This window comes from Larus michahellis, chromosome 2, assembly GCF_964199755.1.
Source record: "Larus michahellis chromosome 2, bLarMic1.1, whole genome shotgun sequence".
Taxonomy (NCBI): domain Eukaryota; kingdom Metazoa; phylum Chordata; class Aves; order Charadriiformes; family Laridae; genus Larus; species Larus michahellis.
The window spans coordinates 126,359,056-126,381,824 of NC_133897.1; the positions used below are offsets into that span (position 1 = coordinate 126,359,056).

Sequence of the window (22,769 nt, forward strand, 5' to 3'; positions counted from 1 at the left end):
TTATAACAAGTTGAAATAGGTAGGTTAAAAATTCTATTGGAATTAAAAAAAGAACATTCTAATAAAATTAAGTTACTAGAGCCACCACCTCCCTAGTGGCCAGAAATTGACAGATGAAGCACTTCACCTTTTAAAAGAACTCCTAATTTGGACAAGAAGTAGGAGCAGAAACTTGAACCATAACACTGATCAGAAGACACTGAGGATCCGTAAAATGTTGTTGAACAAAATACTAGTCCAGCATCACTTGCTTAAGAAATCAATAATGATGCCAGGCAGGAATAAACAGTAAGTTTAACAGTAAGCTTAAGTGTATTAGAGTTAGAAAACAAGTTAGCTGGCAGATAATGGAAAATAAAATTATGTGGCTTGAAGGAAAGAAAGGATTGCCTGTCAAACATCTTACAATGCAAAAGAGAAGTTCTAAGGTGCAAGAATCTCTCCACCGCCGTGGGCGGAGAAGGGGGGTTGGTTTTTTGTGGGGTTTTTTTTTGGTTGTTTGTTTTTAGACGAATTATAGTAGATCACTGTCTTGGGGGCAGCACAAGTACAATACATTTATACTTAACAGACCTAGAACCAGAAGAGTTCTAGCAAATATAGCAAAACATTGCAATTGCTACAGGAAATACTAAGCCTCAATATCAATTTCATGTAGCAGTTGGCAGCATCTAAAATTTTTAAGGCTATAATCATACATATTTAGCAATATACCCTCAGGGAAGGATTTATCAGACTTGTTTTGGTAAGGTTTCAAGGCAGACTGAAATGCATATAAAGTTTGGCATCAGCTTGCTCTTGCCACGCCTTGAAACATCTCACATGCTCCACTTGACCTCCTGATTTGTGTTAGGTCTGGCACTTACTAGCAAATACTGAACAGGAAGAAGTCTACGTATTACCAGTTAATGACAATGCAGTTAAACAACTAGGAGCTCTTACAAGCTATGTACTCAAAAGATGTCTAGGTCTTAAATACTTTCAGAAGCCAGCAAATAAACTCCTAACTCCAAAAGGAAAGACGGGCTTCAACTTCACTTCACCTAACAACGTACGTACACCAAGTACAGCCCCAAGACAAAATAGACAGGCTGCAACGTATTGCAGCAAGTCAGATTTCGGATGGAACGGTACCACAACTTTCAAGTCCCAATTACGCAAGACAGGAGTTCATTACTCAGATCAACAGCAACACAACACAAAATTAAGTCTAAGGTATGGTAAAAATATTTGTAATTACATCAATTATTACAACTGTTTTTCAAGTAAAAGCATGAAAGGAGTCAACAGCACAAATTTGCATACATGTTAAGCTAGAGATACTCCCTCTATCTCACCATCATCAGTACATTTTGACCAGTAAGAGCAAATAAACTATTCTGCTTTTGAACAAAATGAACCATACTGAGCAAGGACCATACGTTCTAAAAATGGCAAGATGTTCTGACTTGCTTTCATTCTAGACGTTACTTCATGTTGAAATTTAAAATCTGTATTAGATATAAGTCCAGTTAAACACAGAAAATATTACAGAATTATGTGATTCAAGACTTAAAAAACTTACTTGAGTAGTTCATAATTCTTCTCATTTAGTCTTACAGCATTCTCCCGCCAAAACTTCTCAGACTTGTGTACAGGACTCCATTCCAGTCGTCCTGACTTGAGCTCAGAACTGTACTCATCAAAGGAGCTGCAAAACAAAAGACCTAAATGAAATATTGGCTGCTAAGCATCTATGAACAGAGTTTGAACCACATGCCCAAGACTGTTCCTAGGAAGACAAAGCTAGAGCACAACTTGCCACAACACATTTGGAAGTCGGCTCTCTGCACAGCATGACAACTGTTCCCTGTCTCAGAGTTCAACACTTTAAAAATTAGGAAAGACATAAAAGGCAACAGAAAAACATACCCTTCCATCCACCCCAAAACACAATTCCTGAAGAAGGGGGAAAAAAAAAAGAAAAAAGGGGAAATACACAAGCCACACAACCACATTTTGAAATTGAACTGGTTGGTTTGCCTGTTTTCTAGGTTTTAACTTCCCCAACCAAGGATCCCAGTTCTTGCCTTTCACCCAATTAAACCTTTGACATGAACTACAATATGCAGTTCAATTTATGGACAAGAGCAAGAACTAGGTAAACACTAGCAAAAACTTGAGTTAATTTGGACAGTAAAATGTCTTCTAATCAGGAAGTCTTCAGCTTAGACTGAACTCCCATAAGACCCCTCTTCAGTCCTTTAACAATATATCGGTTACAAATATCACATATCCAAAAGTGAAATTTATTTTCTATTCAGCCTGTAAATATTCACTTAGGATAGGAAACTTTTATATACAACGAGCATCTCTATACACTCTAACTTATCAACTAGCATTTACATATCATAATTCTGTATATTATTTAGTGTTAAAAAAGAAAAAAGTTTTACCAATGTTCGTATAATTGCAATTTTTTAAAGTTCACACTGCAAAGCATACCTAAGGTCCTGCACACTCTCGCCAAGTTTGTCCAGTAGAAATTTGATATCTTCACTTATGTCTTCATCATCATATTTCTGCTGATCCAAATTCTCTAGCTGCTTTAAAACTTTACACTGAATCATGGCAAGAGCATATTCTTGGCGAGTTTCTCTCTCAGTAGATTTCTCTAACAAATTCTAGGGAAGTAAAAATTCATTTATTTTGTTTGTTTTAAGAACAGACTACTTTGAAAGAAAGTGGTATTTTTAAGACATTCTTATTGGCACTTTTTAATTTAGTAAGTGACAGAATTGACAGCTTCCCAAAATAATCTCTCCAAAGTAGTAAAGTACCAGTCTACCACACAGTGGTTTCACACCTACGTTTAGTAGTACAAATTGCCTATGACTGACCTTACCACACAAGAGGAGTATTAGTATCTGTCACTACGGGGCGGGGGCGAGGAGAAAGAGAGAGAGAGAGACAGAGAGAAAGGGGAAAAAAAAAAAAGCCCTCTGTGTTGCAAGGTAGAAGTAATGCAACTGTATGTGCTGAAAAGCATAACCACCACTGCATTCAAGTTTAGGTCACTTCGACCTTTTTCCTCCTAGATGGTATGATACCTTCAATACTAGAAAGTATTCATTCACCTGCTTTGATCATTTTCCACATCAAATTGGGCTTACTACAAAGACTAGTCAAAGGGCAGGCTTACGTCCCAAATCCAGAGCCTGACATAACGAACTACTTTTATGTAGGACCATCATTTTAGCTTTCTGTGCAGCAATAGCATAAAGCAGGTAAGCCTTAAAAAAAAACAAACAAACAAAAAACAACCCGAAGTCATCTGTCCAACTCAAGAGTTACCATCTGGATTACATCAGCTTCTTCTGAATTTGGGAATATTCCAACTAGACATTTTTATTCAAACAGAAGCTTGTTGGTAAGACTGGAATTACAAGCACAGAATGTAACAGTCAAGTTCCAATGTCATTTATTCATTACATTTCTACTCAATTTAATCAGCTTCAAATTATGTTGTTCAATCTGAGCTAGCCACCTGCACTTTTTGATAAAGCTGACAACATGAATTCCATATAAAAGACAAAGTCCTCAACAAACAGAACACGTGTTCGTATAAATAAGCCTTAACATCTACCAGAAATAGCAATGAAACCATATAGAAAGGATCTGACTGCACCACTTTCATTCATGTCACAGAACCATTACACTTAAGGCTTCCAAAATATCAGATATCATATTAGTAAGACAGAACACTGCAAATAAGTGTTAAAACTTGCATACAGAAAATAAGACATATTACTGCTTTTAATGGCCACATACAATTAGCTTTAATGTGCAAAAAAATCCAGTTGCTTTTTCAGCAAGAGAAATGAGAAGTAAAAGGTAATTTACAGAAAGTAATGCTAAATTAAGAGTTATAAATGCTAATGAGAGCAGAACAACAAATAATAAACCTTAAAAGACAAAATTTAACAAGTTCAAGGAGCAGGTAGATAAAGTTTCCAAAGAACTTCCAGTTAAGAGACTTATAGACGGATGTGGAAGCTACTCCAAATATTATTACCCATCTCATACCATAGTGAGATATTCAAGCTTATTACAGTGAAACCAAAAGGATATGTTAGAAAAATACAAACAAGAACATATGATTAAATAGAATGTATCAGTAAACTACTCAGTGATTAAAAAAAAAAAATCTTAAGGTACAAAATGAGTTAGAGGCAGGAAACAGACATAAAAGACAAAAGTATGAAAAGTGAAGAAAAAACATTTTAACGGGTAGAGAGAGAAAGTAATTAATTCAAAGTAGACAGAAGTACCCAGTAACTGTTGCTTTATGGAGAAAAAACTACATTACAATTACATGCTTCAGGCAAGCAATTTGCCAAAGAGGTGCAACAGGTCAAATTAGGAGAAACTGAGTAGTAGAGAAGACGTATGCAAGTTGTCAAGACTCGTGGCACAGCTTCAGTAATGCACAGGCAGTAGGGAAGACTTGGGGAATCATCAAGCCTAGTCCTTATGCAATTCACATATTTATTCCCCCCATGATCTGATACTGTGGCCTCTCACACAGGAAAAAAGGTATTTTGCCTCTGCTACCTATTTTAATTTTGCTTCAGTACTCACAGCTCTGATGTCTAATTTCTAATCTATTATTTCCTGGCTGCCAATTTATAACTACATTTTCGTGACAACATGTCTTTAACATTGGAGAAAGAAAACAGCTAAGTTCATTCCCCCAAAGCCTGTAACAGAACCAACTTATGCTTTCTTTGCCTTTATTTATTAAAAGAACTTGGCTTCATTTTTGTCTCCTCTGTTTCCAAGATCTACGTCTCCTACTGAGGATACAAGTCCTGTTTTAAAACAGGACTACAAGTTGTTATAGCATTGCTGTATTACATACAAGACACTTGACAAACATGCATGTAAAACTGTATGCACATGCACAATTAGCATCCATGAAGACAAATTGGTATTCTCACAATGAAAACAAACCTCGGTGCTCAGTTATTCCACATTATCTTAAATAGGACCAGTGATCTTCAGGTAAAGTGGACACCATAAGTCAACTAATCACTTTTACATGGATATTCTCATTCACGTTGACATAGCCACCAAGAAAAGATTTTTGGACTAGTAGATAAAAATAATTTCTAAGTCAGTCAGTCGGACAAATACGTGTGTTTAATATAGTATTTTTTTATTAAAGCTTTGTAAGGCAAAATTTAACACATATTAGTACCTACAGTGTTTTACACTAGCACCAGCAGAAAAAAAGAATCTTGAACTAAAGAAAGGAAGTCACTAGTGCCTATGCTAACATATTTTTTTTTTAGTGAACTGTATTTCAAGACAACATTGAATAGCAGACGTCTATTACTTGTAACAGCATGTCTATTGCCTGTAGCAAAACTCTGTTCACAAAAAAAAAAAAGGAGAATTAAGCTTTCAATCCAGTTTACTGATACGGTCTAGCAGAAACAGCTGTGCATCAGCAATATTTGAGACCTACTCATTTGAGAGGGAAGCGCAGTGCAATTGCAGTCAACAGACACTTACCCGAAATGCTGCAAGGATGATTCTAGTTACTTTCTCTTTGACGGATTCCTGAAGAATATCTGACAGCACTGGAACAATATTATACCGACGGAGATATTCACACATTTGAGGGCTAAATGCCAGCAGCCAAACACAGAAAATCATCTGATACTGGAGCTGGAAGCCGCATTTGTTGCTCAAGACCCCCATGATACTGAAAAATTAACATAGTTTATATTTAGTTTTTAAGTAATGACTGCACAGATTGCATTTATCTACCCTGAAACATTAAAAGAAATAGTTAACGGGAACTTATTGGAAAGAGCTGCTGAGGATGAGTATATAACACCTGCATCACAGTATCCTGCACCAGTATTTATCACTGTACAAGCAGCTTGTTCAGAAAGCCATTTTTTAAAGATATAGTTATTTCCTCCTTAGCCTTACAGCCATAAAGCAGCTTTTCCCACATGAACTGATGTGGTACTGTATCCATCTTCAGGCTCACCGAGACTCTTTTTACACTGGCATGCTTAGAGCATTATTTGTCATTCTAGAAGAAACAGAGAAACACACAGCGGCTCCTTCAGAGTTAAGAAAGAGAACTAAACAGACAGAACAAAATCTACACAAATTGAACTGGTTTCCTTAATTTTGTCTCTCCGCAGGAGTGTCTGAAAGGAGCTGAAGTAGTCATTATTTAACAAGTGAGTTCTCAGAAAACAGCTTGTAGATAGAACACATCACAGATATACGAAGCACTGCTAGAGAAGAAATAATATCACAAGATCTCCTAGAAGAAGTCATGCAGAAGCTTTGTTCAGCTGAAGTTTTGAAAATTTAATAAGCTATTTACAGGTCCATTACAAAAAAGTTAACCCAATTTCGAGATCATTGCTATCAAAATTAAGACAAATTCAAACCTGTTGAAATGCAGGCTTATTGTAATACTTTAATAGTTTATTAAAAAGCTTCCTTGGTGAAAAAGTTTGCTTCAATAGTGTTATCTTGACACATGTGAACAACTTTTGAACTTTCACTTCACTGGCAACTGACTTTTCTCCATTTCAGAGTACAGAGGTATTTTTTCTTAAAGTTCAAATCATATAGCCACCATCCCCAATAGAGGCACGCATGGCAGAAAAATCATTACAGACAAGCATTTTTTAAATAAGATAAGTGACAACATCTTAGCCTCATGCAGAGCTACTCAAGAAGAGAATCTGGATAAAAGAATTACCTACTTGAAGCCATGTGTAGGGGAAACAAAAGAAGAAAAAAAAAAAAAAATCGAGCTTAGCTCTAGAACCTGGTTCTCCTTTCACTAATATTTTCAGATTGAACAGAAGGAATATTAGCAGAAATTGATTTCATTAGTCTTTGTTCTATTAAATAAAAACCAGAGCATCTTCAGCTGAAGACAAATGGCTGTATTCCTCTTCAGATATTTATTTAAATGGTTCCTCATGAAGAGTAAAGTAGCATTAAAGCCTCAACACCAGTACCTGGATCTGCAAGTTTCATTTGTCTATTTGCCTGTGTTAATATTTGAAAACAAATAGGTTTTGTACTCAAACAGAGCAGCTGTCTTTTGCAGGAGAGTTCTATTGCAAAAGAGGTCACTGGGGAACATGCTATTTTAAGTGCAAGTATATCCATATAAATTGAAATAAATGCTCACCAATTTACTCCATCTGCTTCTACCCATGCAAAGCGATATTCATTGACCCTGAGCATCAGCTGCAGACATCCAGCAACACATTGTACATACTGGGAACTCTGTGTGAAAAGTAAAAGCAGAGTTAGGTAGTAAGTGCTGAAGTGCCGTTTTCCAAACTAGGCTTTACTAGCATACTGCAACACACATTTCTTCAGCATCACTTCCAGGTTAAACAGGCTCACTCTTATAATGCTTTATATCCCTCTGTTTAAAAAAAAAAAACAACAACAAAAAAAGCTACTCACAAGAAAAGGTGAGAAGCAAAATATAAATGGAGAGGAGCTCTGAATAGGAAAGCATTATGCAAGTGATACTATTTTACATTACCGTAACAGACTTCTATAGCCCATTTGAACATACCAACTTTCAGCACCTATGAATGAAGTTTGTCTTCTGTTTGATTATAGTACCAGAGCCCTTTCATCCACAGAGTCAATTGTTATTCCACTGAGAAAACTTTGGGAAATAAATCCGCAAACTGGTTACCAAGCTTGAAGAAGTTTGCTAGTGGTCATTGTAGAAAGAGGAATCTTGAGCTCAGGTTCTTCCCACTCCCATTCTCCAACTTAAAACTGCAGTGGTGTCATTATAATTGTATATTTTCCCACACATGTGCCACACAGTAACATGCTTATAATAATGAGATGGATATTTATACAAAAAAAATTACCATTCGAAAAACAAGTATTCAAAATCATCCTCAAAGTTTAGCTCTAGATTTTAATTTTTTCTTCTTTTCATTAAAAGCTTAGCACAGTATACTGTGCTAAGAACACTAAGACTAAAACTTTCCCATCAGGAAAACACCGAGAGATGCACCACTGAATTCGATTTTTATTCAGACTCCTATACAAACAGTCACAAAAACCAGAATCATTAAGCAGCTTTTAATCTCTAAAAGCATGTATTTTCTGTGCAGTAACACATAAGATGGGCTGCAGTTCAAAAATGGGTTTTGGTCAACACATTGTCCCTCCCACTACAGCAACAGAAAGATCCCAAGGTACAACAGAATGGCAATTTTTTCTCTCTTCTTCCTCAACTTCTGGCATCATCTTCAGTCATACTCAGATGTACCGCTGCTAAAAATGTTGGGGTGGTTTGGTTTGTTTTTTTTTTTCCTATACGACTTTTTCTTTACTAAGTGTCTTGAAAGTCATATGGTACATCACTCAGATAATACAAGGTCAAACCTTTCAAACATTTAATAGAGTAAAGAAGTTAGGCAATTCCATATGAAAAGAGAAGAGACAATAAACAGAATTTAAAATAAAGATTAATTCATTCTGTGTGTCTCAAAGTTAAGGCCTTTATGTAAAAACTGAGTCTGAACATCTAGGCCCAAAACACTATACACAACATTTCATTTCCCTGGGTAGATATTCACTCTCATACACCATGCAAATAAAACAGCTACAAACACATGGCCCTCCCGCCCCGAATAATAATTTATCTGCATCACCAACCTGCCTACTACTGAACTTGGTGTTTTGTTTTTAAAGAGTCTGTCATAAAAGCATTCTCTTCCAATGCTATTATAACTGAAATTTCATAATAGATCCCAGGCCTCATTTCCTGTGTAAAATGCTAAAACTGCATCTCTAATTTACTCTGAAATAAATTAGTCAGGACCTGCTTGGAAATCCTGCACAAGCTAGATCTGAAATCAGAACACTAATGAAGTCAAGACAATACTTACCTAACTTAATTATCCTAGAACATATTGGCACTATCAGTTCAGCTGCTTTGGGACCCTGCAATGGCCCAGCACATCCATGCAGTGCTACAGTACAATGAATACAGACTTCTAAGCAAGTCAGAAGAGCTCACAGCTCTATAATGAGTGCTGGTGTGTACTGCAGAATTATTTACTCTTTAAGGCAGTATAACCGAGGGATGTCAGCCTACCAAAAACCTAACAGTATGGCATGCAGAACTGCACATGAAACACTGAAATACTCCAGCTTCTATGCTCAGGCCATAATTTTGCCAACTATCCATGGTCACGCATAACAGTCTTTCACCTTTTCCTGTTTTAAACCCCAATCAGGTGGTAATTTAAGAGGCACTACAGGAAGCTAATGCTTTAAAGCAACAACTACTTTTAGAAGAAAAAAAATTCCAGGTTCATATTTAAATCTTCTGAAAGACTGTAAACACTTTCAGGTTGCAAAAGGAACAAAAGACCAAGCTGAATTCTACTCCACATTCAAAAGTTATGATAAAATGCCTCATTGTGCCACAACAAAACAGAAAATACAGTTAAAGTGATAATTTGCGTTTGCTATACTGCCGCAGTTTATCTCCAAACTCAACAGACATTATACCTACATGAAATTCAACATAAGTAAATACCAATGCAAAAAGGACAATCCATTTTCCCCTTAATTCAAGCTATTCAAATACGAAAAGCACACAGCTTTGAAAGCACTCCTAATTTCATGCTACAGAGGTTGAGAGGCAATCTCAGGTTTCCTCCACAAATCCGAAAGTTCAGTGCTAAACAGTAGTGTTCAAATATTAAATTAATTGCATATAATTTTTTCAAGTTTTAAAAAAGAGGATGCTAAATACATCTGCAGTTTTAATAACCCAAACCAACTTGTAAAATATATACTTCCACTGCCAGGATTTTCTCTGAAATCACTGTTTTAAAAGTACTTTTGTTTCTTGGCGCCATCACCTGGCACTCTGCTGTTGTACAGTTCTGATTCCAAGCACTTTCTATTACTGACACCAGAACAACTCTGCACCTTAATCTGAGGAGTGGATATCAGCTGCACAAAACAGCACATTGACAGATTGCAAAGATATACTCACATCACTTGTGGAGACTGCTCCTGCTTCCACAGAACCCCCTGTACCACGCAATTTCTAGAAAAAAAAAAAAAAGAAAAAAAGTGTTTTAAATTAGAGCTGTCCTTCACCCTTATAGAATAGTTGTTACCAAGTTTCTTTCAATTCTCCAATGACTCTAGTCGTAGAAAAAAAAGATTAGGAATGTATTAGATACTTTCCCTGGTCAATATATTATGATAATATATTGTATTTATTTCCCACACACACCATCATGTCTGAAAGAATATGCTTGGAGCTGATCCCGGTAAATCAAGTTTTATTTTATTTAATTTTTTTTAAGTGTATATTTACTCAAGACTTTCATCTGTCTTCACCTTAGAATTTGAAAACTGTTCTCTTTAATCTTTCTGAACGGAATGCCAACTTTAAGATTCTTCTTTCAGAGAAAAAAAAATAAAACTCCTTTTTAATAAACCCAGTTTTGAAAACTATGGAAAATACACTGTTACAAAACCTACTGAATGATTCTCTGCTCTCCAGAATCCACTTCTGCTGCAACACTACTTTAGAGAATGACAAATCACTGGGTTTTAATAAGGGCTGAAGGGAAAGTCTCCAAGAACTAATACTAAGAAGAATAATTCATCTTTGATGGACAAGCCAGCAGTAAGCAGTTCATACTGAGCTAATGCCATAAAAATACTGTCCAAATAAGTCAGGTTTCATTTAATTTCAAGAGACAGCACTAAAAATAAAATCTTTGTACTACAGTAAATTGTAAAAAAGTTTTTATATTCACTTCTGCTGCCATGTGTTTTTTCCTCCCAGCAAAAAGCTCTGAGAAACAAAACAATACAGGAAAACAAAACAATGTTAACCAAGAGAAAAGGCAAAAAGCCTTATATTTTATTTTTAATTTACATTTCAAGGACTAGAGTAGAAAATATATAATATTAAGTCAAAAACTATGTGCCTGAAAAAAGGATATTTAGCTTTAAAAATGACAAAGTAAAATTTTTTTCTTTTTTTAAAATGAAAATATACCTCTTGTTTGCACATCTACGTGTGCATTCTTGAAAAAGTTTCCAAAGTCAGTGTAATTTTTAAACAGAAGTAGCTTTTTACCTGTGAACTCAGTTGAGTTTTAATCCAGTTGAAATAGTAATTCAAGTCACTGCCTTCCATAAGTTCCCTCCCCCAAGCAGCCAGTTTGGCAATAATTCTTGCTGCCTGAAAAAGAATGCAATAAACAGATTTTTCAAACGCAACATTCAGAATTCAGCGAGAAGTCCTATAAGCTCTGGAAACCAAGTTTAGGTAAAAGATGACCCCTTACAGAAGTCTACCTGTTTTCTATGTAAGGGGCTCTTCATGCCTAGTACTTACGTTTCTTCAGCTTTCTGCTTCTTCTACTTCCTAGGAACTGGCGTATTTTCACAATGTTATCCGATACCTGTAGTTGATGACGTTCACAAGACACCAACAAAGAACTTGGAAGGGAGTGGAGGGGAGCTATCAATGGGCTACTGCTGTAGGACACCATTAAAGTCAGAAATCCATCAACAGTAAGACCCTTAATGGCGTAACACATACATGAGCAGGCTTACTTTACGCAACTACGGCATATGCCAACACAAGTGATTGCAACATATTAAAGTTTTTTGTACTTCAAATGAAGCAAGTCATCTTCAAGATGGGAGAAGCCCAGAAAAAGAGGAGCAGAAAACCAAAAGGGAAGGTAGAATTTAAGAATGAAGTTCAGGAGTTAAAAGTTTTCATTATGCCTATGGCACAAGAATGTATATAACAAGACTATATTTCTATGCCAGTCTTTCCAAATTATGTTTGAAGTAACTCTACATTGCAGCCTGCAGCTTAATTGCAGAAATATTTGAGCCAGCTTATATATAAAGAGGCCATCTAACCAAGAAACTACTGAAGGAGGGGTTCGTTTCCCTGCATACAGCTCCATGACTATTCCTGGCACCTTTCCACTATACTGCATTCAGATGTACAGCACCACCACCACTGATTTCTAGAGGGATTACAAGAGTCTGGAACAACAATCTCTACACTGAAATGCATCAAATCCACTTCTGAACGCAACCAAGTAACACTATAAAATCCCTTCTCTTTAAAGCATAAGATATTAGATCTCTAGTTTACCGTGCTCCTGGGTTAAAACTGCTACCTGGCCCCTGAATGAGAGACCATTCATGCCTAGCAGAATTTGAGCCTGGACAAAGAGGACAAGTATTTTTATTTGTATATGCAGATGCAAGGATATGGTATCAAAAGTCTTCCAGTGTGCACAGTAAGGAGGGGAAAAAAAAAGAAAAAAGAAAAAAACACCACAACAAAACCAACACAAGTGTAAAACTTTGTTTTGAAAACACTCATGGGCTTTAAAAAGAAAATGCACAAAAAAGTCTAAAAGTCATAACAAGGGAACAAATTTAGCGTTTTAAAGTGGATTCATGTTACATGAGGTTCTGTGTGACTTGTAAAGTGATTGGTATATTTTTGCAGTACCTAAAGAAAGCAATATCCGAATAACACATCTGTGAGCAGAGAAATACTGGACATAGAAATTTCTGTACTACACATTTGAAAGCCACCATTCCAGGGAAACTAATTAGTTTGCACTGCAAGGGTCTAAAAATTACACTTTGCCTGCATGCTTGACAAGTAAATACTGTCCGAGTTTGTTCAGACTGCAGTTTTGCAGACAACCACACACACCCCCCAACCAAAAAACCCTCAACAGCCACCTCCTCCAGCTGCACCAAGTAACCTGATTCCACGGCCGTGCAACGACTCAGGTCATATTAAAAACAAAAAAAAACCACACACACCACAATCAAGCCTGACATTTTTCTTGAAAACAGGCCAGCTCGCTATTCAAGTCACAGCACAGCCCCAAACACAGTCACACTGCCCACACCTAAGGTCAAACACCATGACTTGCCTGGAATTCCTTGCACCAGTACTACCACCACAACATAAGGCAGGCCTGATTTGATTCTACCATACCGTGCCAGCAGAAACATATGCAGTGAAGAACAATTCATAGCCATGCAGTTTTCACCCTCTTCAAGCCATAATACAAGTCTTATTGCTGGAAACTATGGTCTTCATTAGGAATTTACAATAATACAACCATATTTCCCCCCACACTCCCAAGGAAAAAAAATTGCTGAGATGAAATGGCCAGTTTTCATCCCCAGTATCAGAAGAATATTAAGAATTCCAAAAAGTTACTCCATATACACCAGCAGCACCCAGTGGCTCAAAGCACAGCAGATACCATACAATGCACATAATTATACTGGGTTTGGTTGGAACGGACTTAACTTTCTACACAGCAGACCATATGATGCTGTGGTTTAGACTGGTGACCAAAAAACAGTGTTGATAACACACCAATGGTTTAGCTGTTGCTGAGCAGTCCTTGCAAAACATCAAGGACTTCTCTGTTTCTTGCTCTACACTTCCAGTAAAGTCAGCTCGATGGGGGGGCCAAGAGGCTGGGTGAGGACACAGCCAGGACAGCTGACCAAAGAGATATATTGACTAGGCATCAGTCTACTGGTGTGTGATTGCTTTTGCATCACTTCTTGTTGGATTTATTTTGGGTTCCTACCCTCCTCCCTGTTTTCCCCTTCACTTATTAAACTGTCTTTATCTTGACCCATGAGTTTTCTTGCTTCTGGCCTCCTGATTCTCTTCCCAGTCCTGCTGGGGGGGACTGTGCAAGCAACTGGGTGGGAGTTTTCCTGTTAGTCAGGGTCTACCCACTACAACAGCAGAAGTTATTTCTTCCTCAGTATGCTTACAAACCATTTTAAGCAGATTTCAAGTGGCATTATAGTAGTTTGAGCATATGAGAAAATAAGGTTCAAGGTAAAGCTATTTCTCTTTCACATGTTAAGAACTTGAATTCTAATATTTGTACAGCATGGCAGTTGTGACAAAAGTTATTCTTCTAGTTATTTCTTACTGTGTTTAAATAATTCTAAAATTCCTGCTTTTCTGAGCCTTTAAAACCCGCTCTAATCTCCCAGAAAAAACAATGCGGATAAACAATGTAACTTTTCTTTCTAAAATGTGGTCAAGTGAAGCTTCTATTAAGAATGACTCATCTAGACTGCACGAGGAAAACTTTCCAGTCCAGGCAGTAGTTTAGCTTCGAGCTCCAAATTCTCCTAAAGAAAAATAAAACCAGCATTTTTCTTTACCATCTTCACAGACAGGTTCATTTAAGACTTACCATATGCACAGTGAAAAGATCTTGTCGATTCAACATTGGCAGAAAATAGGACCATGCAGTGTTTTTACCACGTTTTGCATAATCAAAGAAGATACAAACACGCTGATGATTCTCCTGTAAAAATGGGGAGAGGGAAAAAGATGAGAGACTTGTAAAAGCATTCAACATAAAACAGATATTTGCTCCTCATTATGTTGGCATACATTATCAGAGTGCACCCTGGCTTGTAACAGCCCATGGAAATTTTTCATTTTGACTGTTACTTGTGGATACAGTTCATTTCAGCATTCCAACATTAAGGCTAGAGATTGGGGCAGGGGGAAATAAACTTTGAAACCCTAGTTATATCTCAGTACTCCAACACCTACTTGAGTAAAACTGGATGTACCCTTTTGATCAAGCAAGCAAAATGAGAGAAATGAAAGACTAGCTAAATACTGACATTCTCCAGAGGAACACTACTCTTCATCCAATCAATTATGCTTGAGTAAAGTCCATACAAAGTTCTCCACACATTGCTACTTCCACACAAAAGCCTGTTGTTCAATTTGGCTGTGTGTGCTACAAGTGAAACTTCAGAGACACAAAATAGTCCTGCCTCTCTATTCCTCTCAATGAGGAGTGAGCTCTTCTCTCCCAGATGAGGATGCAACTGGTTCAGCTGTTACTTCAGGCAACCTGTATACCTAGGAGAGGACACAGTCACCAGAAGTCTGTTCTCCAGGGCTTCTAGGCTGAACCACAAGAGACCACAAGTACCTGAACAAGCACTACACACAGTTTCTTCAAGCATTTCACCTAATAACCACCATGAAAAGTAGCTGTTACGGTTCTCCTTAAAGCAGACCAGAAAAGAGGCCATGCAAACCTGAAGGAGAAAGAGGAGCTCTGCCATTTCCTAATAGCTTAGAATATAGACAGTCTTTCAGAAAATCAAATACCCAGATTCTTGCTTTTCCCCAGCATTTCCATATAATTTCTAGTCTGGTGGACACCAAGCCTTCATTCTAAAGAGATGTCTCCCCATTGAAGTTAAGCTATTACAACAAAGCATACAACTCCTATCAAGGCAGGGAGAACTGTTTTAAACACTATAATTGGGAAACTCGCATGAGAACAGTATCTCAGTCTCCACTACCCAATGAATTTAATTTTCAAACTCCCCTAGCTAAAGGGCTTTCCTCCATCAATTCAGCACTCTATTATTGATTTTATGGACCAAGAATCAGCTAGGCAAGCCTGTTCACTGCAATACAATTCATTACGCACAAGATGATCTGAATGTATCCATGATCCAAACATCTGGCATCTTACCAAGCAACAGAGTTGCAAGCAACCCTTCACTGAAAAGATCAAAGTTACTGCACCACATAGGCCGCAAACTGCTGTCCTGATCACTGACGGGAAGGTCAGGTGTCACTAGTTATCTGACAGTCATAACCCTTAGAGGACCTGGGGCTGTGGGTCGACAGCTGGCTGAATATGAGCCAGCAGTGTGCCCAGGTGGCCAAGAAGGCCAACAGCACCCTGGCCTGTATCAGGAACAGCGTGGCCAGCAGGAGTAGGGAAGTGATTGTCCCCCTGTACTCGGCACTGGTGAGGCCCAACCTCGAGTACTGTGTCCAGTTTTGGGCCCCTCACCACAAGAAAGACACTGAGGTGCTGGAGTGCATCCAGAGAAGGGTAACAAAGCTGGTGAAGGGTCTGGAGAATAAATCTTATGAGGAACGTCTGAGGGAGCTGGGATTTTTTAGCCTGGAGAAAAGGAGGCTGAGGGGAGACCTTATGGCTCTCTACGACTACCTGAAAGGAGGTTGTAGAGAGGTGGGGGTTGGTGTCTTCTCCCAAGTAACAAGTGATAGAAAAAGAGGAAAAGGCCTCAAGTTGCGCCAGGGGATGTTTAGACTGGATAGTCAGAAAAATTTTTACACTGAAAGGGTTATTAAGCATTGGAACAGGCTGCCCAGGAAGTGGTTGAGTCCCCATCCCTGGAGGTATTTAAAAGATGGGTAGACATAGTGCTTAGAGATATGGTTTAGCAATGTTTTTTGTCAGAGTTAGGCTGATGGTTAGATTAGATGACCTAAAAGGTCCCTTCCAACATAGGCAATTCTATGATTAATGTTCTATATGGCATGTGTGAAATAGCACTCAAAAACCCTCTCAAAATTTGTGGTTCAAACTTTGAAATAAATAAATAAAAAAAATCATCTCTGGAACACAGTGCCTTGTTGGAGAGCCTCCACTCTGACGGCTAATTTGATGAAAAATGGCAGTTTGATCAAATAAGTTGCTGTTAGCATCTACACATATGCCACACAGAGTCTAGCTAAAAAGATCAAAAATAACTAGATCAATTAGTTCAGTTTAAAACATAACTAAAGAGGAGACAGGCAGGTCTGGAAGCAAAAAAGCTGAAATAACTTCAACATGCTGTCAATCAGAAGGCTAGCCTGGTTTGCTGTTAAGGTGCAGGGAAGGAGTGGAAAACTGCCAACAGCCCTGAAATATGTAGTGCTGCACCTTCCTAGGCAGCTACTGACTATGCTGATAAAATGGAAATCCTGAAGCTCTCACATCAACAGTTGAATAATTTATTCTGAAGAAGCATAATGAAACTCACTTGGGTGGTATCGCTACCTGCGCCAACTACAGTGCAGGTTCTTAAAGATTTCACAAGTAACAGACCATGCAGGGGTCACTAATCCAGAGAAACTGTTACAAGTATTTATCATATGAATAGAATAAGAAATGTTTCCTCAGGGATTCCAGTATGCTAACACTCTCTACCTTGAGAAATAAGCTATATGGTCACATTCTTCTAAGGCAATCACCAGATTAATTTCACTTCTGACAGCCTCTGAAATAAATCTTTCTTAGAACGATGATCAAACACATTAGTAGAACTGCTGGAATAATGCTAGACACCCAGGTAGGCTTTTGGTGTGCTCACAACACAGCTGATAATGATATTTACAACATCACAAGAAAACCACAGAAAGACAATAGAAGAACCACAGACAGTCATCATCAACAGTGACAAAAGTTGGATACTGTTACCTGCAATAGTTTCTGAAGTTTCATCTATCAAAGGTAGCTTTCAAATACTGTTTGTTTGTTTTATGAAACTGCAGTGAACAGCCTTGCTCAAAACAGTTTTACTGAAAGAGTCAGTAGCACCATGACAGGCCATGCCCTTGAACAATTTCTTGCTTAAAATCTTTGCATGTACTGAATTGAAACTATTTGGACAAAGACAGGAGACTTCATATCCACTACTGTGGATTCTTCTGTCCATGCAGTCTGCAGAGACCCTGCACTAAGCTCACAGTCACAGAGTCAATGGCCTATATGCCGCTTTCCGAATTAACACCTTGAAAATATGCAACTAAGTCCCCATAAGGCATCACTGACAGCATGTTGTACCATCTGAACACAACCAGAAGAAAACAGAAGTCCTGTTTCAGCCTTGCCTAATGGAGGCACGGAGAGTTAGGAAGCCCTGGGATGATGCACACAAGCCCTCTTTACAAGCAGCAAGACATCCCTGAATAATCAAGTCATACAGAGCATTGCAAAAGCCAGTGCAGCCTTTCAGACACTGAAACAGAATTTCTAAAGTGAAAAAGGCATCCGATTTCAAACAAAACCAAATATATACTGTGCACAAACATCTCTATTCTCCTGTATCACTATAAAGCCTGGACAATTTAAAGTCATCATGTTTAACGTTAAGAATTCCACATATGCCACTTCTGTGGCAGGGCAAGGCCCTGAATACAGAAATGTCAGTGCATGACCATAAAGTCAAGAAAACATGTTCATTTAGACACATATGACAGAACTAATAAGGCAGTAAGGGATTACTTAAAAATACTTTCTGCAACCACCTCGAACAATTGCATTAGTTCTAGAGTGGGCCAGTGAAACCTGTGGAGCATTAATTCCACAGCACAGGAGATTATATCGGTTATCGCATATTGCAGCCATAGGCTATGTGCTAATGCCAAAGCACATAAGCAACACAAGACCCACTAACACCCACAAAAAGTTCCAAAGAAGGGCAAACTAAATGATTACCTCTGCGGCCATCAACATGTCTCACACAGAAAAGGAGAACAATTCCTTACAAAAGCAGCCATAATAAACAGACTTCTCTCACACTGAGACAAAGCTTGTCATCAAATGCATAAACCAAAACAAGGTACTCCCAACTTAGTGTCCTAACCAAGGAATGACACTGAGGCTTCCCTTTTGTCTTCTCTGCTTCTTAATGTTTGTGTCACATTTGAGAAAAAGTGGATCTAAAGAAAAGAAGAGAGGGTCAGAGTGACAAAGCTGCAGATGGGCACGAAGAAACTGCTGCCACCAACTATTATTCTAGCAGTCAGGGCACTCACTCATGGCTCTAATGTGCAGACAGGCACCTGAAAGAACACCATAATCCCCACGTTATAGGTATTGCTGGGAGTAGAACTCACATGGTTCACCTCCTAGGGCAATATCCTAAATGATTAAGTTATCATGAGACACATTTCACTGTAACCTTGCATTAAATATAACATAAAACAGCAGAACAGAAACTGTCAAACAGACAGATATGCTATGTGAATACCAAGTGAAAACCTTACACGACGCAACCCATCTTGTTAAATCATTACTTCAACCACTTTCTCTTAGTCTTCAAGAGTGAAGAAATGCAAAAGCAAGATTATCTGATTTAGTAAAGTCTCCCCTTGACTCATCCAAGTCAGCACAGCAGTCCTGACACCAAATTTAACAGCCTACTCTTATAAGTCACTGTACCCCATAGCTACAAAGAGCTATGTATTTCACTGAATCAGAAGTTCCTGTTTTATAATTAAACCATGGAGAATTTCAGAACATGCTGTCCTAAACAGTCTAACTTAAGTTGGAAATCCGAAGCTGCAGAAACTACACCTTCTTGCTGAGGGTGGTCAAATAGGCACTTCTGTAGGAAAAGCTTCAACAACTTCAAGTCAGAAGTCATACCCTATCTACACAACAGGAAAGTGCAGAGGTCACAAATCATCCCCTTAAATCCAAGTTTTGCATCAAACATGGTTGAGAGCCAACAGACAGGCATACAGGTACTTTTTATTTCCAGAATATGAACATATTTATATAAGACTAATACCCATACAACTTTAGTCCTAACACTTAACTTCTGAAGACAAGATCTAAAAATTTAAAAGAATATTTTTAATACAGTATGACAAACACCTGAAGAGACCTGAACTAGGCTATGGAAACATTCAAGCATGCGTTTAAAGACTTAAAAATAAGACAGGTTATTGACCTACTTGCAGCATATCATCAACCATAGTCAGAATGTACTGAACCGTCTGTTCCTTGGAGATATGAGTCATCAAGTTTATAAATGTTTTAGCACACTAGAAAAATAAGAGAGACATTAAAATTAATATTAAAAATTATCTTCATGCCTTTTGATAATATAAAACAGGACCTCATTAATTCACAGTTAAGTCTTACATAAGCATTGAACATCCCAACATCTTATTCAACTGCAGCAAGAGATGAATACATTTGACATTATATTACAAAGAAAATTTTCTGTCACATTGATCGTTACCTTTTTACAAGTTGTTTTATGGCTTTCAAATGAAATAACAAGCACTCGCTAGTGTAAGTCAGCAAGGTGCTTTGTTGAAAGACTGATTAGAAAAATCTCCATCAGTATCTCTTTTTATGGCAGCGAGGAGAACCACCAAGTAAACTAACAAAACAGCAACAAATTTAGACATGGTATAAGACAGTTTCAGCAACTTGAGCAGAGGGAGGGAAGACAAGTCACTCTTACCTGTTCACTTCCTACACCTTGTAGGCAAATCTTTGTTCATATTTGAGCTATTTTCTGCCTCCTGAACAACTCAACTCTACAATTTCAGGAACAAACAGATACAATAGGCTGGAACAGTCACAGCACTACTTTTTACACTTCCTCCTTCCCCTTCACCCCATTCAACTAAGACTGAAAGAAAAATGGAACTCTTGAGCTGCTACACTGTAATTATGTAGTAGCATATAATGTTCACCATATATGCTTTTGCCATTATGCAAATTACGGTCCATTCCATAGCAGTCCCACAATACAGTTTGGGGGGAGGAGGAGCGGGGGGAGGGGGAAATGAAACAGAACAGCCTAAAATTAAAGTAGAAAAAAGGGCTGGAAAGTTTTGTGTCTTGAGTGCACCTCCTACTCTTCCGCTCTGCCTCAACCAATCCTCTTGACGTCTGACATCGTCTGATAGAATCTCAGGCTTCAAGGCTGAGATTCTACTGCTTGAAATATCATTAAAGTGTCTTTGGGGATCTTGCCTAGACTCCATAAGTCAAACGGCATAGGTCACTTATCAATCTTATATCAGCTCTGTCCAATGCAGGTGTCTCTTATCTTACAGTGCCCAAAATGACACCTGTGTTTAAATAACTGAATCTGCCTTAGTAGTCAGTGGGCTCTGTTGCTGGATCTACGTTATAATCGTTCACCTAGCTAAGCAGAAACCTCGCAGGCAGTAGCTCTCATATAAACTCTAAGGAAAAAAAGCTCAAAAAAAGTGACTCAAGTATAACTGCATGATTAAGTAAACTGGGTGAGGAAAGACTTGAGCTAGCTTGTCCCACAACAGAGTCCTTCAAAGTCAGATGACATTTAGTAATAATTTAATAGATTTTAAAAAGAATGTCCAACCTGCATATAGAAAAAAAATGTAATAGCAAGTTTTATACTTCTTCCATAACATCTTAACTGTATACAGCCAACATTAAAATAGAGTTGGTAGAAGAATTTCCTTCCATCCTCCTCAAAAGACAGATTATTAAAAGAAAGTAAAGTTACTTGATTGCCTTCTGTTTGCAGCAACTCCTGTTTTTCTTCTGGATTTCTTTTCTGTTCAAATCTTTGAATAAATTCACAGTCTTCACCTGAAATCATCTGCCCTCTGAAAAGCAAAATACAAAACCATAAGTAACATGAACAGTAAGTTTTCAAACTGTATTAGGTTTACATGGCAACACCTGGGTAGGGGGGTGGCTGCAGGGGCAGATTCTATGAGAAGGCACCACAAGCAGCCCCCATGTCCGACAGAGCCGATGCCAGCTGGCTCCAAGACAGACCTACCACTGGCCAAGGTTGAGCCACTCAGCAACAGTGGTAGCACCTCTGTGTAACACATTTAAGAAGGGGAAAAAGTTGCTGTGCAACAGCAACTGCAGCCGGAAGGTAAGCAAGAGCAACTCTGCAGTCAGTGAAGGAGGGGGAGGAGGTGCTCCAGGCGCCATAGCAGAGATTCCCCTGCAGCCCGTGCTGAAGACCACAGTGAGGCAGGTTGACCCCCTGCAGCCCATGGAGGTTAATGGTGGAACAGATATCCAACTGCAGCCTGTGGAAGACCCCATGCTGAAGCAGGTACATATGCACTAAAGGAAGCTGCTGCCCATGGGAAAAACAAACTAGAGAAGGCTCCTGGCAGGAGCTGTGACCCTGTGGAGAGGAGCTCACACTAGAGCAGGTTTTCTTGCAGGACCTGTGGCCCCATGGGGGGACCTATACTGAAGCAGTCTGTTCCTAAAGGACTGCACCCATGGAACAGGACCCACACTGGTGCAGTCCGTGAAGGACTGTAACCTGTGGGTGGGATCCTGTGCTAGAGCAGAGGAAGAGCATGAGAAGGAAGGAGTAGCAGAAACAAAGCATTATGAACTTACAGCAACCCCCATTCCCTGCACTGCTCAGGGTGAGGAGGTAGAGCAGTCAGGAGTGAAGTTGAGCCTGCGAAGAAGGGAGGGGTGGGGGGAAGGTGTTTTTTAGGTTGGTTCTTATTTCTCATTATCCTAGTCTGTTTAATTGGCAATAAATTAATTTAATTTCCCCAAGTAGAGTCTGTTTTGCCCATGATGGTAATTGCTGAGTGATTTCCCTGTCCCTATCTCAACCTAAGAACTATTTGTCATACTTCTTCCCCTGTCTTTTGATGACGGGACAGTAATAAAGCAGCCTCATGGGCACCTGGTAACCGGTCAAGGTCAACCCACCGAACAAGCCTTATTTTCTTCAACTTGGTATCTCAACAGTATCGCCCTACAAATCCTACATCCCACAGTAGAACGTAAAAAGCTCCTTTCTGCAAAAGGTCTCACATGCAAAGAATTTGTAACTAATGACAGAATAATCTCTCTAAAGCCTTACCTACACGTTGCCTCTGCTAAACAGCATTCTCTAAATAATTCTTGAACTTCCAGAGGCTGAAGGCAATGGTCAGTGGAAACAGATGTAAGAACTGAAATACACACAGCTAGCACATTATGCCAAAATTATAATATATAACATGCATAATAATCTAGTCCTAGCTGAAAGAAGTGCTGAAAAATAAAATTGTTATTTTAAGTTTGCCATAAGCACTG

General features: G+C 38.5%; 1 protein-coding gene across 1 annotated transcript in view; it reads right to left on the reverse strand.

The window, feature by feature from the left end:
• Window positions 1-22,769, reverse strand: part of ATP6V1H (ATPase H+ transporting V1 subunit H) — a 51,199-nt gene that overhangs the window by 20,391 nt on the left and 8,039 nt on the right. Inside the window, exons 3-11 of the mRNA XM_074577030.1 lie at window positions 21,205-21,307; window positions 19,649-19,738; window positions 14,325-14,438; window positions 11,180-11,284; window positions 10,076-10,129; window positions 7,217-7,314; window positions 5,557-5,749; window positions 2,485-2,663; window positions 1,565-1,690 (exon numbers count right to left, since the gene is read on the reverse strand). Of these exons, the coding sequence (XP_074433131.1) occupies window positions 1,565-1,690; window positions 2,485-2,663; window positions 5,557-5,749; window positions 7,217-7,314; window positions 10,076-10,129; window positions 11,180-11,284; window positions 14,325-14,438; window positions 19,649-19,738; window positions 21,205-21,307 (1,062 nt within the window). The remainder of the gene's footprint in view (window positions 1-1,564; window positions 1,691-2,484; window positions 2,664-5,556; window positions 5,750-7,216; window positions 7,315-10,075; window positions 10,130-11,179; window positions 11,285-14,324; window positions 14,439-19,648; window positions 19,739-21,204; window positions 21,308-22,769) is intronic.